Source organism: Pantherophis guttatus, chromosome 10 (genome assembly GCF_059756535.1).
Source record: "Pantherophis guttatus breed Tessera chromosome 10, ASM5975653v1, whole genome shotgun sequence".
In the NCBI taxonomy this organism is placed as follows: Eukaryota; Metazoa; Chordata; class Lepidosauria; order Squamata; family Colubridae; genus Pantherophis; species Pantherophis guttatus.
This window is the reverse complement of record NC_142072.1, coordinates 8986279-9002485: the sequence shown is the minus strand read 5'-3', so window position 1 is coordinate 9002485 and position 16207 is coordinate 8986279. Positions and strand designations below refer to the sequence as shown.

The window sequence follows — 16207 nt, the reverse complement described above, 5'->3', positions numbered from 1 at the left end:
TGCTAGTTTTGTGGCCGCTCAAGAAATAGTCAGGCATAGGAAGGGTTTGTGGCTCCCGGTGTTTTCTTTTCTGTGGGAAACGGGTCCAAATGGCTCTTTTGAGTGTTTAAGGTTGCTGACCCCTGACCTAACAGATTAAAATATGGTCAGTTTCAGCACAGCATAGTTTGAGACTATAACAGTTTGTGCTTACTGTGTTACATAACCCAGCTTTTGTGCAAGGTGATCTCTTGGAAAGATGAGGATACTTTCTGTAGGATAATTCTACTGCTTCTAAAAAAGGCCCTCGTCGTTTTCAACACTGAATTAACATAATACATGTTCTTTAATGGGTTAGACATTGTTGCAAAGAATGTGAACAATTCTGATACAGCCATTCTCAAGATGTAGAACGAAAGGCATAATCTGGGAGGAGGAGCCAAAAAAGGAATGAGTCTAGAATCTCTACATAGCCTCAAACGGACTAAGTCCAACTCCCTCTCTCCTTGAATTCTATCAACCCTTCTCTAGCACCAAAATAGCACTGTTAGTTGAGTAGATTCCTGGCACGAGCAATAGAATGGCAACGGAACTTCATGTGTGATCCTGGTCTTTTGCCCCCGACACAAAAAGCTTTCCAAGAAACCTGGTTCTTCCACAGCAGCACCAACACTTGCAAAAATGTATCTCCAAAGTCTTTTATTTTCTGGACCATAAGAATAAATTCCATGTATTATAATTTGCTAACAAACCATCATACAATGTATTATTAAGTCACAATGTGGCTTGGTGGAAATTCATGGGTCTAAACTGAGATTTCTTCAAATCATGTTTAATAAAACTTAGCCGAGTGTAACGTACAGCCCAATTTAGGAAAGCTGTGAAAACTTCACACGGGCATTACACCATCCTAGAAAAAGGGTTTGACTGATTTTGATCTAACGTTTAACATGTGAACCGAGCATGCAATATGAACCCACACACTTTACAGGCCAACTATTGCTTTCAACTATCAACCACAACCTTGTGACCAAATTTCAGATATGACGGAACTGTGGTGTAACAATAACTGGCAGGTCTGTTCCTACCCACGCTCCCCTTCCCTCAAGGGAGCAAATGTTAATCCAATTCAAATCTTATTCCCTATAGGGCCTGAGAATAAAAAAAACAATATAGGCAGATCAAGAACGTATAGGAATGGAGGGGATGAGATAAAAACACCCTCATCTCCTATTTCCATCGATGAAGGGAACAGTGGCATTTCTGGATAGCTTTTCTTTTTTTAGAAGAAAAAAAAAAAAACACAGGATAAACGTAGCCTACCAGAAACACACACACAAAAAAAACCACAGCCCGTCTTTCCACCGCAAGGACTGAGACGACCAAACCAAACCTCGGTCCTGCTGCTCCCGTCTTTATTTGTAGAACTCATGTTCCTGTTCGTCTTTCTTGATGACCGTTTTGTAGGCTTTTTCAAAGTCCTTGGCGAGGACAATGTAACGGTTCTCCCGTACTGCCAGCATCCCAGCCTAAAAGGAAGAATGAGAAGATAAGGAGGCTGGGAAGAAGGGGAAATGTTTCAAACACCAACTGCAAAGGAAAGGGAGCGCTCACAATAAAAGAAGAGAGGTGGGAAAGACATCGCGTAGCAATACTCAAAGACAGTGGTGAAATCCAATTTTTTTTTTACTACCGGTTCCGTAGGCGTGGCTTGGTGGGTGTGGTGTGGCTTGGTGGGCGTGGCAGGGGAAGGATACTGCAAAATCTCTATTCCCACCCCATTCCAGGGGAAGGATACTGCAAAATCCCCATTCCCACACCACTCTGGGACCAGCCAGATGTGGTATTTGCCAGTTCTCTGAACTACTCAAAGTTTCCACTACCAGTTCTCTGAATTGCTCAGAATTTCTGCTACCGGTTCTCCAGAACCTGTTAGAACCTGCTGTATTTCACCCCTGCTCAAAGGCATGTTTTCGTTCAGATTTATAATTCACACCATCTGGGCAAAACGTTCTGGGAACTGCAGCCCAATGAAATTGCCCAAGGAAGCAGTAGCCTCCCTTCAATGGATGTCAACAGACTGCCAAGTATGTTAAAATTTGGATTCCTGCATTGAAACGGAAGTATGTTTGCACTCCTGAGCCCACTACAGCCACTGCAAATATACACACATTCAGGTAACATATAAATCCATTTATTTAGAGGGTCCCTACTTTAATTCCCAGTTCTCAACTGGTTAGAAACCAAAACTAATATTGCTGTTTGCTGAATCTCAACCAGCAATCTTTCCATTCACCTCCATGTATAATAATTTGTTTTGCCTTCTCTTTTATCCCACGTAAGTGGAAATGCCACCGATGGTTGGGGTGGGGGGAGGGAATGTCTGCTAAAATCCAGCACCAGGAGAATAAAACCCAGTGAGATGGGCAAGATTATCAGATGTAATGCTGGCAAAGAACCTTAGTCCTCCTACAGAGTTTGCTATAGAGGCAAGATCCAGACTCATGACTCTCAGCTCACAGTTTAAATTCCTGGCTACCAGCCTACACACGTTCTCTCACAGAAGTTGACCCAAGAGAAGCATGATTCAGAGCCTAACATTTTCATGCCTATTTCCCCCTGCCCCCCTCCTCTGAAGATTTCTCTCATTTCCCTAAATTGTTAAGATTGCTAGACAAGAATAAAGAGGAAGCGGGGCTGAAGACCGATGGCCATCTTCTTTTTTGGAACGACGAACAAGAGCATACGAACCTCCTGGCAAATGGAGTTGATGTCAGCTCCCGAGATCTTATCAGGTCGTGCCACATCTAGGAGGAGTGAAGGAAAAGAGATAGGGAGAAAAGGCCCAACCTGACCATTCCCACAATTTTAGCTAGCTGACTTCTGCAATCGGGATATTTCTCTTCTAAGTGGTCACCTTTCCATTTGACCCAGTGAAACATTACAGGAAAACCAACCGATTGGAAACCAATGATTGAAATAACTAGTAATCACTTCGTTGGAAAAGGTACAGATTCTCCCAGGCAATAGCAACAGCAATAGCACTTAGACTTATACAGTATACCCCTTCATAGTGCTTTTACAGCCCTCTCTAAGCGGTTGAATGGACGTGGTGGCTCAGTGGCTAAGATGCTGAGCTTGTTGATCAAAAGGTTGGCAAGTTCAACGGTTCAAATCCCTAGTGCCACGTAACGGGGTGAGCTCCCGTTGCTTGTCCCAGCTTCTGCCAACCTAGCAGCTCAAAAGCACGTAAAAATGCAAGTAGAAAAACAGGGACCACCTTTGGTGGGAAGGTAAAAGCGTTCCATACGCCTCTGGCATTTAGTCATGCTGGCCACATGACCACGGAGGCATCTTCGGACAGCGCTGGCTCTTCAGCTTTGAAACAGATGAGCACTGCCCCCTAGAGTCAGGAACAACTAGCACATACATGCGACAGGAACCTTTACCTTACCTTTACCTAAGCGGTTTACAAAAGCAGCGTATTGCCCCCAACAATCTGGGTCCTCATTTTACTGACCTCGGAAGGAGGGAAGGCTGAATCAACCTTGAGCCAGTGAGATCTAAACTGATGAACTGCAGCTAGCAGTCAGCTGAAGTAGCCTGCAAGGCTGCACTCTAATCACTGCGCTACCTTGGCTCTTACATGAAGCTTCATAAAGTGGAATCCCCTTTCCCTCTGAAGAATGGACCAGATGAATTGGGAGGAATCTGGCAACAACACAAAGTGGAACTTGGTTGATATCCCATTTCGTAACAAAGGGCACTGGCAGATTAGGCAAGAACACAACAAATGCCCAACCCGACTGCTTTGTTTTCAAGGCTAAACAGAAAACAGCTCTAACCAGTCAGGAGAAACTATTATAGCATGAATGCTCCCTCCCACAGTAGCTGCCTCTAATTTGTTCTTGGAGAAGGGAGGGATCTGCTGGGCAAGAAGCAGCTCTTGCAACGCAACAATTGGGGGCGTGAATGGCCCCAGGAAAGCAGCTGAAACGTATGCATCTTAAGCACTGACTGAAGTGTTTTTATCTACTAAATGTTTACTCTGCCCTTGATTCAGAAGCTCAAGGTACTGCACACAGCACTGTTCCTTTTTATTTTTCCCCTCAATAATGACCCATGGAGATACACTGGACTAAGAATGCATGATTGGCCCAAGTTACACTGCACATTTCTACAGATAAGGGTAGACTAGAATTTGGGTCTCTTTTCTCCAACACTTTAATCAGCATTCCAACAGTGGATTAGGGAGACTCAAGTGCAAGTCCTCACTTGAATTTATAGGTCGCTGGGTGACTCTTAAGTCTGATACCCGCTCTCGGCAAAGCCTACTTCATAAGAGTTGTTCTTGGAAGAAAAAAATAGACAGAGGTGTCTATATACACAACCTTGAATTAACAGAAAAAAAGGAGGATACAACGAAAACATATAGTGAAATCATACAATTATGAGTTGCTGGAACTTGAATACTTTGCCCCAATAAGATGCGCTAGACACAAAACCTTTGTCTCCCCCAACCTGCTGCCTGAAATGGAAGCTGTAATCTATCCCACAGGGGGAGTCCAAGGCAACTTTACGTAACTTATTTTTCAGAGTATAAGACGCTCCGGACTATAAGACGCACCTACCATTTTGGTGAGGAAAACAAGAAAAAGAAATCTGCCTCTGCCTCCCAGCAATTTTGCCTCCTTGCAGCAAACAGCAAATAGCCTGCTTTACTTTCATTTTCGTTTTCAGCATAGCTTGATTTGCACAAGAAAAAAAAACCTGCTCCCAGCAATGTACCTCTTTGCAGCAAGCAGCAGAGGCCTGCGCAAAACAGGTGAGAGCAAAACAGCTGAGAGTCGGGTGGCCAATCCAATCAACTTGTGCTAATTAGGCTGTGCTGAAGCAGAAACCAGCTGTTTCTTCTTGCTGCTTGCTGCAAGGAGGTAAACTGCTGGGAGGCAGAGGCCAAAGGGTGGGCGGTGCTACATTCGGTGTATAAGACGCACCTAATTTTTCACCCCCCTTTGGGGGGGATAGGTGCATCTTATACTCCAAAAAATACAGTAATTTCTTTACAATAATATTAGGTTGGAAAGAATTTCCAAAAAAAACACCACACCAAAACACACCCCAAACATTCTGCTCTATAGACCAGGGGACTCCAAATTTGGCAACTTTTAAAACTTGGGGACTTCAACCCCCAGAATTCCCTAGTCAGAGCTGAGAAATTCTGGGAGTTGAAGTCCACAAGTCTTAAAAGTTGCCAAGTTTGGAGAGCCCTGCTATAGATAAATGTAGCAATGTCCCTTCAATAAGGCACACCCCCTCTCTCAAAAAAAGTGTCACTTCTATTGTCTAAATTCTTGTCAAGGATACAATCTTCCAGATCCACCTCCTCAGATAGATTCATCTTGCTGGTGATGGTAGAGAAAATTAAGCGTTTTTGGCGTCTATCTGGCAGAGGAAACTCGATTTTACGATCTAAACGGCCCGGTCGGAGCAAAGCAGGATCCAGGGTGTCTGCTCGGTTTGTAGCCATTATCACCTGTGGTCAAAAGAACAAGAGACGAAGAAACCACATCAATCCTGAATTTTAAAGTGTCATCTCAGCCCAAAGCTATATTCATGGCTTGGGTACTCTTAAACACAGCTGACTAAGGCAGATAGTGAACTGAAGTTTAATAAGTAAAGTGAGAAAATCTTTCCCCCGTCTGAAATTTTCCTTACTTTAGCAACTCTAAAAAGCTTGGGATTGTTATGGTCGGTTCAATGACTAACAAGGATTCTGAAAACCATCAACTCCCTGTAAGCTTCTTGCCTTGTTGGATCATGGGAATACTATTAGTAGAAGAAGAAAAAAATCAACCTACAAAGAATTGACTGTAAATAGGAAATAGTTCCATTACTGGAATTTTTCTAACCTCAGCCCATCAAAGATGAAACATGCTTGGAAAAAAATACTTATTATTTTAGGTACGTGCCAAAAAAAACCTGACCTAGATGGGCAAGGAAGCTGCATAACTTTTTTTTGACATGGCAAGTGCCTCAGTAGATTATCAGCCATTATGAACTGTGGGCTAAAATTTTATTGATTGCAATATATTAATTTTGGGTATTTTCCTGGGATTTGGGATGCGTTTTCTTCTTCTCCCTTACATACACAGGCACATTGTATTAAGCATCGTATTTGTGCAGTGCAAAATGAAGAAAAGTAGAAGGAGATCGTTGTCACCCTAGATCATTCAAGTCATCTTTAAGCCCCAACACACCTTAACATTAACATTCTGGTCAAAGCCATCCATCTGGTTGAGAAGCTCCAAGAGAATCCGCTGAACCTCCCTGTCCGCTGTGGAGAGATTGACAAAACTATCAGAGGATGGCCAGCTAAGAGAAAAAATCCATGCATTCCTCCATATTTTTAGTCTTCATTCATCCTTCATTCCACAGACTTTAAAGGACATCACACCAGCTTGTGCTCCCTCTGGGAAGCAACTCAAAATCAAAGAACTCTAATTTTTATTCATGCTCCCAAGTTTCAAAACTTATTATAAAATTATGGACAAAATACTGAAGAGGAACCAGAATCTCGTGAAACTTTCAAAAATAGATAAATGAAGGAAGAAGTTTTGCAATCTATCCTCTTAAGGTTTTCCCCAATTTAGATGTTTTTTTAATGTTGAAATTCTTCTCTTCCAAAATGAATTCTATAGAACGGTAGGATTTGGTTAATCAGTTTACTATTTCATACAATTAAGAGCTGCCAGGATTTCTAACCTCCCCTTTCTTAAATCCTCGCTTGTTATCCAGGGGTGTCAAACTCAATTTCATTGAGGGCAGCATCAGGGCTGTGTTTGACCCGGGGGGGGGCAGAGCATGGCTAGGGTGGGCATGGCCAGCTTGACGCCCCTTGTATCAGGGGCGCCTACGGTGGCCCAAGTGCTCTGCCAGTGAAAACGGGCTCCTGAGCTCCATTTTCAACTGCAATGGCCTCCTGCAACCCTCTGCCAGCGAAAACAGAGCTTGGGAGAGTGGCATGGAGCCCTTGCAAGCTCCATTTTTGGCTGCGACAGCCTTCTGAAACCCTCTGCCAGCAAATATGGAGCTTCGTTTTCACTGGCAGAGGCACTGCGGGCCAGTCCTTCGCTGTTTCCAGGGTGGCCCCATGGGCCAGATCTGGGCCCCGGGCCTTGAGTTTGACGCCCTTGTCCTATACCTTCCCAAACCTAATTTAAAATCTCACATCATTGAACAAATCTGCACAAAGGTAGTAACGAGGGCTTAATTTACTGAATGTTGAGAAATGAGGGCATCTGTAACAAGTCCAGGCCTAACCCTGAGAAAACAGAAAATTTATGGCCTTGCAGATATTATTTAAATATAAACCCCACATCTTTCACCGCTAGGCACTCTTGCTGTAGCTATTAGAAGTTGCAATTCACAAACACAGAAGCACAAACCCACCTAGAAAGAGATTCTCCTCTGGCTTTCATAGATCAACCCAACACAAAGACACTGTGCTCAACAGATAAAGAACTTTGCAAACTCAAGAGTTCCAAGACACTGTGACATGGCAGGGAAAGAGCAGTGCCCACATATTGTAACCAGGACCATGCGATTCTCAGCAGCTAAGAACTGGACAGGTACCAGAGATTTATATCGCTAAAGAAATAATGTCAAACCCATTTAGTCCCTAATGCAAATCAGGAAGAGAGGGAAAAGAATGCTGCACACAGAAGTGCTGGGCTCGAATAAGGAAGAAAAGAAACTAGAGTTGGTTCAGGTTTTGTTACCGAATAACTCAAATTTCAGGATTCACACAACACATGAATCATCAGCATCAAAAAGCAAGGTTTTCACAACACACACACACCCATAACAAAAGCAGGTAATGTTAAACAGGAGCATGAAGGCTGATCCAACTCAGTCAGTTATATAAATTCAGCCATACAGTCTTTAAATAACATGATTAAGTGTGTTGTGTAAACACAGCAATGTTTTCCCTTCTTTTATTTTGGCTTAGCTTCAGTATTGATTTATAAGATTAAAGCCTTTGTGGAGTGGCTTGTATAATGCAGATAGATAAAATAATCACAAGTTCCAGTTAATGACAGCAGAAACATAATTCAGCTGCTGTATCAGTGGGGACACCACTAGGGCAAAAAGGTAAGTTAATTTCCATGGCACACAATTTCCACTTCTCCAGAACCCTCCCACATAGACATCTCTGTAACTGCCTGAAAATATCCAGGCCAAGTGGACCACGGCCACGGCCAAGTGGACATTCCCATTCTTCAAACATCCTCCATCTTCTACCCAAATATTCAGAGCTGCCCTTCAAAATTCAGCTGCTTTCTGCTTGCCAACTCACCTCCAGTCTGGGCATCAAAACGCTTGGTGGCAATGGCATCAATTTCATCGATGAAGATAATGGCCGGTGCATTCTCTTTGGCCAGTCGGAAAACATCCCGGACCATGCGTGGCCCTTCACCCAGGTACTTCTGCACGAATTCAGACCCCACGACCCGAATGAAAGCAGCTGGAAAGACATCATGATTCTGGGTTATGCATAGGACTGTGCAGGAGTCTGTGTATATTTATGAAGCGATATACATTTGAGGTCAAGCTTGTAGATGGTTTCCAGAGTAACCAAATGTGTACTTTCATCAGTTGATCTGTGTGCTATTACGAAGAAGACTAAAACGGTTTCAGAGAGGTAGACTATTCTTCTCTACAGAGGAAGAGGATAATACACATTCTAAGATGCCTCCAGATGCAACGTCCAGTTGTCCTTGTTGGTTAGCAACTGTTTTCCCGTCCATGTTGGCTTCTTAAAAGTACAACACTTAAACCGTGCCCATTTTCAGCTTCGGGCACTAACAAGTACCAAAAAGATTGGCAATAAAACATTAAAATAGCTCAGATAGAAGAGGGGAAAAATACCCAACAGGGGAGGAATCTATACACGACACATGGTAATATAACCAAAACCATGCTTACCTGTGGTGTGATGGGCCACAGCTTTAGCTAGCATAGTCTTTCCACAGCCAGGGGGCCCATACATTAACACGCCCCGTGGAGGATCTATACCAATCTATAAAAGAGCCACACAAGGAAGCAACAAGCAATGAAAGAATTAATTTGTGAGGCCATCATGGTTTACTTTTTCCCCAGATTTAATAAAGATGCCATCAGTCTCAATTGGCTGAAGTATTTTATTTTTATTTTATTTTTCAAATTTCTATACCGCCCTTCTCCTTTCGGACTCAGGGCGGTGAACAGCCAAGTAAAACACTTTATATACAAAAGTTAAAATAGATTTAAAATAATTAAATAATTTGGCCCATAATTTAAAACATTTCAATTTAAAACCAATTTCAAATTTTAAAAACCCCCATCATAAAATCAGGACAGCCCGGCTAACTGAAAGAAGTAGGTTTTAAGGGCCTGACGAAAAGTCTGGAGGTCTGGGACTTCAGTATGGACATCAATACTTCAATATTACATAGCTCTCTGTCAGCGCTAAGATTAAACCTCTGAATCCAGTCAATTATTAACCCTATTGCCCTATTTTGCCTGGCAACAAATAGCCAAAACTATAATGGTAGTTATACATTAAGCGAACCATGTAACTTAGCATTACATGCCTACCGTATTTAAGCATTGTTTTCCTTGTTGGTGCATCCAGTGAGCTTTCTGGTTTTATTGCATCTAGCTCTAAACAATGACTGTGCTTGTATCCTACTAAGCCATTAACTCATAATGGCTAGGTACACACACTGTGCAAAGCCAAGAGAACTTCACGGCCTAGGACAACGGGCAAGACTTAACTAGCTCAGTCAACTACTATATCATCAAGACTGCATGCTTCTTTTGACATATATTTCTTCCTGTCACATAACTGCTAATACCTCAGCTTAAAAAAAACACATAACTTGACACTTGAAAATGTTACGTTCTAAGAGATAGGTAATGCGTGAAATATGCTTGTCCATCTCTTCATAACCTGAACAAATCAATTCAGAAGTCATTATGCTTGAGCTAATTGGGAGGAGAGAAATGCCTTATATGAGTTTTGAAGAAGTTTTGAAAAACAGAAATGAGATATAACCATAATAAAAGGACTATTTGTGTCCACTACTGTTTGCGGACTTTGAGCCCTGAAATTTAGAATACCTGTTTGTAAAGTTCAAAGTGAGTGAGGGGCAGCTCCACAGCTTCTCGAACTTCCTGCTTCTGAATATCCATCCCACCAATGTCAGCATACATCACATCTGGTTTCTGATCTATTTGAAACAAATAGACACTGATAAGCGTTCATTCCAATAACTACCCATCTTTGCCAACAACCCGATTCTATGGTTTATTTGCTCTCAATTCAAGTAATCCTCAACTTACAACCGTTCACTTAGCAACTTTTCAAAGTTGCAACAGACCTCACCAGGGATACTTATGACCCAGTTCCAATAGCCATCTCCCCCACGGCCACATGAGCGCACTTCATGTGCTCAGCAACTATATGATGAGCAGAGGCAACAAAGAGTTTATTAGCCCATTCAGTCTCATATTTTGTATTGGGATGTTTTTATTTTGGCTGTGCACCGCCCTGAGTCCAGTAGGAGAAGGGCAGTATACAAATTTAATAAAATAAATAAATAAATATTTATCTGAAATTTTTGCAGATAAAACGACAATCTGGCAAACAAACACATACACTCCCTGCAGGCAGTGTTTGCATCTCTGGTTAAGAAAAATAGATGAACATCACCTGAAGTCAGCATCATAATACTGCTATCAGCCTCGGGAGGCAACACATCCACCAACGCATTACTGTGTTTGTGTAGGGCCACAGAAGCATTGGGCTTCAGCAGTTCACGGTCAATGGTGCTCAAGATTCGGACGTAGTAGTTAGAGCCTGCATTGGAAACATTTGCAAGATTAGACAGGATCCTAGTTCTACTTCCAAGGAATGGGGAGTACGGAAGATCACTTAGTTAGGCCTATCGCTGATACAGGGCTGTGTCCCTCCCTTCTCTCTGAACAGCAGGGACCATCAAGTCTAGCTGCAACTTCATGTCTTAGAATACTGCTTTGAGGCATTTGGGGGTGTTGAAATGGCAACCCTTAGACCAGGGGTGTCAAACACGCAGGGCAGATTGGGAAACGGTAAGGGATAGGCACATGCCACCGCATCTCCAGCCCACCCCGGCCACGCCCAGTCCAGCCCTCTAAGGGCAAACAAAATCCTGATACAGCACATGATGGGATCAAGTTTGACATCCCTGCCTTAAACCATCTAATAGAAATCAAAATGGGCCTGTGAGCTATCAGGGAGGCAATTCAAGAAAAGAGAAGTTCTTTCCTCTCAACTTTCCACAAATCAAGAGCCAGCAAAAAGGATGAGCACTGCACCTGTGGTAGAACCAACAATGGCTGTATTCTGATCCACCGCCTCTAGGAACTGGCCAATGACCAACGGGATGCTCTGGATACGTTTCACCTCCTCCTGAGCATGCAGAAATTCTTTCTTCAGATTTTTCTGCTCATCCTTGATGTATTCTTCCTGGACCTCCAGGAATTCCAGCTCTTGCTGGAGTTTCTACAAAAAGACAAAGAGAAGTGTGGCTTTTGTTGTGCCTGCAAAATTCCCGCTTATAAAATGAAGAAAGGACAAGAGAGGTAAGCAACCAGATCATGACTTCTTGCTGAGTATGTGTACCAAGTAGTATACTCCCCCTACTGAGTAGTATGGGAATTTCAAATACCAGGAAAGTATGGGAAATGTACATTTTGAAATAACCTAATTGTATTCATTACTTTTGAAACAGTGGTTATATTTATTTTTAAAATTAATGGCCATTCACAACTAAGAGTGGAGCTTTATGTTGTAATCTAAAAAAAAAACAGAACATGAGACAAAACTAAAAAGTTGGAAGGAAAGAGCAGGAAAAACAAACAAAAGTACTAGTTAAAGCGTACTTTCTGGCAGTACACTTTTAATGGGGGGGGGATACGGTGAGAAAACAGTTATTTTCTCTGGTTTTTCCTCCCATAATGCTTTTCTTGGCAGGGAAAGAGAGCAACAAACTCAGTACCCCATTGTTCCAGAAAGCTAATAGCAACAACTAGAGCCACCCGAAGAAAAGATAGCAGACATGAAGAAGGAACTGAAGTGAGACACTTGAATAAAATTCTACAGAGATCTATTCTTTTATATACTTGTGACACCCAGTTTGCTACACTTTATCAACCATACTGTACTAGAAACCAGGAGGCTACAAGTTAATTGGGTGATGTCGGGCTAGTCATTCTCTCTCAGTCCAACCCACTTGATTGGGATGCTGTTATGGGGAAAACAGACAGAAAAAGCACGATGTAGACTGCTTTGAGAGTTGCACAAAATAAATGCAGGATACAAAGTTAATAAATAATTTACTTTCTTCGACACCTTCTGTTCTACGCGTCCAATGCCTTTTGAACACAGACAGTTGTAGACCAGGGGTGTCAAACTGGCGGCCCGCGGGGTGGATGCGTCACACACAGGCCACGCCCACCCCAGCACTGCCAAGGGCAAAAACATTGCGATACGTTACGTGATGGCAACACGATGCCGCGAGTTTGACACCTGCGTTGTAGACTGACAAATACAAAATGCAAATTAGAAACAATAACGCTCTTCAGCGCTGCTAAGTAGTAGCATGTGACTGAAGATCAGCTCACTTTATATCGGCTATATAGATCCTCGACATCTTCAGCTTCAGGAGCTAGGAAGGAGAGGCCGGTCTGAGGTCTGGAAATAGAGAGAGCAGGAAGCTCATCCTATAAATTAAAACACAGATTAGATATAAATAACTTGGATATAGAATATCCCTGTTTTCTATGTTTCATATAGTATGAATGAATAAGTCCTGGATTTGCACAACATTCTGAGGCCAAAAAATCCCAAAAAAGAAAACCAAAATAGAAGCAAAAAACAAGTTTAACATATACATATTTGATCTTTATCTGACTTATTGAGGTCCGTTGTATGCACTTAAACAGAATGTGTAGTTCATTTAAATTTCTTAAAGCTGCTAAGGTGAACACGTCAGAATTAATATGTAGCACATGGTTTACTAAGCTTGTGCAACTTTTTATTTAGGATAGGGATAACCGAAAGGTTCAACCATCTGTTTTGAGCAACACTTTTAACATCCAATGTCAGCCTCTATTAAACCACAGGGAGTTGTGGCTTTGCTACTTATCAGTTTTGAGGAAAACAGTAACAACTGTTGCAAAAAAAAAAAAAAAAAAGCAAACATTTCAAAAGATTGGTTACATGCCCATTCATTTGTGCAAAATGTTGCAGTAAGGTTTAATCATGAATATAGGCCTAAGGCTTATGTAGTTTGTGGCTAATGTAAGGGGAGAAATAAAGCATGCCACATATAAAGTTTGCCATGTATTTCTAACATTTTGTCAACTGACATTTACTGCTTATTTTGAAGGACACATACCATGTTAGAAATACATGGCACGCTTTATTTCTCTCCTTACATTAGCCACAAACTCCAAAGCCTCAGGCTTATGTTCATTTTGCTGATTAAGACTTAGTTCAAATTTTTGCACAAACAGACATGTAACCAACTTCAACCTTTGTCAAACATTAGGATACATGCCAGAAGAATTGAGTGGGACACTGGCAACACCAACTAACTAGATGTACCTGAAGCAACATCCTTGGAATTCCTTTAAACCCTGACGCCTACTTGGACATAAGCTCCAACAGATAAAGTATTTAGCACTTGTATTAAGTTTGCTCTTATCCCTACGTATAGTACAATCCTTATTTATCACCCAATAGATGGCTTTCTGAAGTCTCAATATGATATTGGCGTAAGCTTCAGTGAAAAAGAGAATAATTTTGCAGAAGATGGTGAAAAATAGGATAAAGTAGTTGGTGTAGGCCTGGAAACCAGTAAACTCTAGTTCTAATCCTTCCTTAGGAACAAAAGCTAGCTTGGGGGGTTGGGGGGGGATTTGGTCCAGTCCCCCTCTCTCAGTAAAGCCCAACTCAAGTGTTGTTGTGGTGAAAATAGAAGGCAGGAATACAGGTAGTTCTCAAGTTACGACCACAATGTTGCTAAGTGAGAAACTTGTTGAGTTTTCCCCCCACCATTTTACGACTTTTCTTGCCACATTTGTTAAGCGAATCACTGCAGCTGTTAAATTAGTCACACGGTTGTTAAGCGAATCTGGCTTCCCGTTGATTTTGCTTGCCAGAAGGTCGCAAAAGGGGATCACATGTCCCTGGGATGCTGTGACCATCATAAATATGAAACCCGTTGTCAAGCATCCAAATGTAAATCACGTGACCACGGGGATGTCGCAACCGTCATAAGTGTGGGAAACAGTCATAAGTCCCTTTTTTCCCCGTGCCCGTGTTACTAAATGAACTGTTGTAAGTCAAGGACTACCTGTCTTAGGTATCTTCAATCTTGAGTCATATGAAAAAAAGGTAGAATTAGTTTAGTTTAGTTTACTTTGTCATTGCACCTCGTGCAACGAAATTCAATGCCATCTTCTGTGTACATTATAACTATAAAAAATAAAACACAAACACACATCCTTCACATTCTATACTATTGTACTGAAAACCCCTGATATTGCATTAATATTGCACTATACAGTAGAATTCAATATAGTTACTGCCCTGGGATAGAAGCTGTTTTTCAGTCTATTTGTCCTTGTTTTTAATATAATAGAATAAAAATAAGAATAGAATAGAAAATAGAATAGAATCCTTTAAGAATCATAAGGTACAACACTTAATGATAGTCATAGGGTACAAATAAGCAATCAAATTAGGAAACAGTCAATATGAATGTTAAGGATACCAGCAACAAGGTTACAGTCGTAAGTGGGAGGAGATGGGTAATAGGAACGATGAGAAGAGTAGTAGTAATTACTGCAATCAAAACATAAATTAATCAGCTCGCAGTTCCCTATTCTTTAGGGAATCGCTATTGCCTAACTGGTTGGGTTGGCAATATATATAAACCATCAATGCATGTTTGCAGTCAAAATGTAATGTATAGCTTTAATGCTGTATTGCATCATACTGTATTCTGATTGGCTAGCTCTGTAGCCAAGGTATTTAAGAGGAAGCTTGAATCATGGCTTATTTTTTCTTATTACATTATTATTGCTACCTCTGCTCCTCTCTGCCTGTTCTCTCTGCCTGATCACTGATTGATCATTGCTACTTGTTGTTTTTCTACTGTTTTACTGATTGTTTTACTGCTGTACTTGTTCCTGTTTGCAACTCCAAAAAGAACTGTTTTATTGCGTATGACTACAACAACTGGTAAGAAGACTTTGTTCTTGGAATATCCCTGGATTGACAATTTAACTATCTTTGTCTGTGTATGACCTGGATTGTTTATTGGACTTTGCTTTACTTTTTTCCTAAAAGTGAAAGAATATCAGAACTCGGTGTGTCTGTGTAGTTTTTTTTTAATTGAAAAGTTTTACAAAAAAGAGAAAATTTCCCCCACTTCCCCCCACCCTCTCCCCCCACTTCCCAGAGCAAAATACAAGGTATTTCATTTAGTCAAACATAAACTAGATTAATCTACTTATCCTCAAGGTACTACCTCCCCCACTGAAACCTTAACTCCACTATCGATAACCAAATACTTCTAATACTAACAGTTATTCATAAGCTGTTTGATATTTTCTTGTCTGATACTTATTTTGAATATAATCAATCCATCTTCTCCATTCCGATACGTATCTTCCTTGCGTGTGGTCCTTCAAGTACGCCGAGATTTTCGCCATTTCTGCTAGGTTTGTTACTTTCAATGTCCACTCTTCAATAGTAGGCAAAGAGTCTTTCTTCCAATATTGAGCTACCAGCAGCCTAGCTGCTGATATTAAGTTCAAAATCAATTTAGTCTCTAAAACTGTACAGTCTGTAGTTATACCCAATAGAAACAACTGAGGAGTAAATTTTAGGTGTGTCTGTGTATTGACAGCGCTTATTTGTTGTAGAGATGTTTTGTGGAGATGAGGAATTAAGAAAACATCCCAATTAGGGCAGACAGAATCAGTTTAATTATTTTATTGCAATAAAAGGATCAGATAGGTATTGATACCTCAAGATCTGAACCCCGTTATGATCCTGAGACTCCAGTTTTATACAGTTTCAAACAAAGGATCCTTTGAAGTTAGCAGTTCATATGGTCCTATACATTTATCA

General features: G+C 41.3%; 1 protein-coding gene and 1 long non-coding RNA gene across 2 annotated transcripts in view; one reads left to right on the top strand and one right to left on the bottom strand.

The window, feature by feature from the left end:
- Positions 1-663: 663 nt before the first annotated feature.
- PSMC4 (proteasome 26S subunit, ATPase 4) overlaps positions 664-16207 on the bottom strand; it is a 16549-nt gene continuing 1005 nt past the window's right edge. Inside the window, exons 2-11 of the mRNA XM_034423679.3 lie at positions 12688-12786; positions 11380-11566; positions 10736-10882; positions 10144-10253; positions 8968-9061; positions 8339-8506; positions 6240-6316; positions 5347-5515; positions 2731-2786; positions 664-1508 (exon numbers count right to left, since the gene is read on the bottom strand). Coding sequence (XP_034279570.1) covers positions 1395-1508; positions 2731-2786; positions 5347-5515; positions 6240-6316; positions 8339-8506; positions 8968-9061; positions 10144-10253; positions 10736-10882; positions 11380-11566; positions 12688-12786 — 1221 coding nt within the window. The 3' untranslated portion in view covers positions 664-1394. The remainder of the gene's footprint in view (positions 1509-2730; positions 2787-5346; positions 5516-6239; positions 6317-8338; positions 8507-8967; positions 9062-10143; positions 10254-10735; positions 10883-11379; positions 11567-12687; positions 12787-16207) is intronic.
- Positions 7527-12414, top strand: LOC117669333 (uncharacterized). Its single transcript, XR_015729451.1, has 2 exons — positions 7527-7610; positions 12038-12414. It is a non-coding gene; the product is annotated as an uncharacterized LOC117669333 (long non-coding RNA).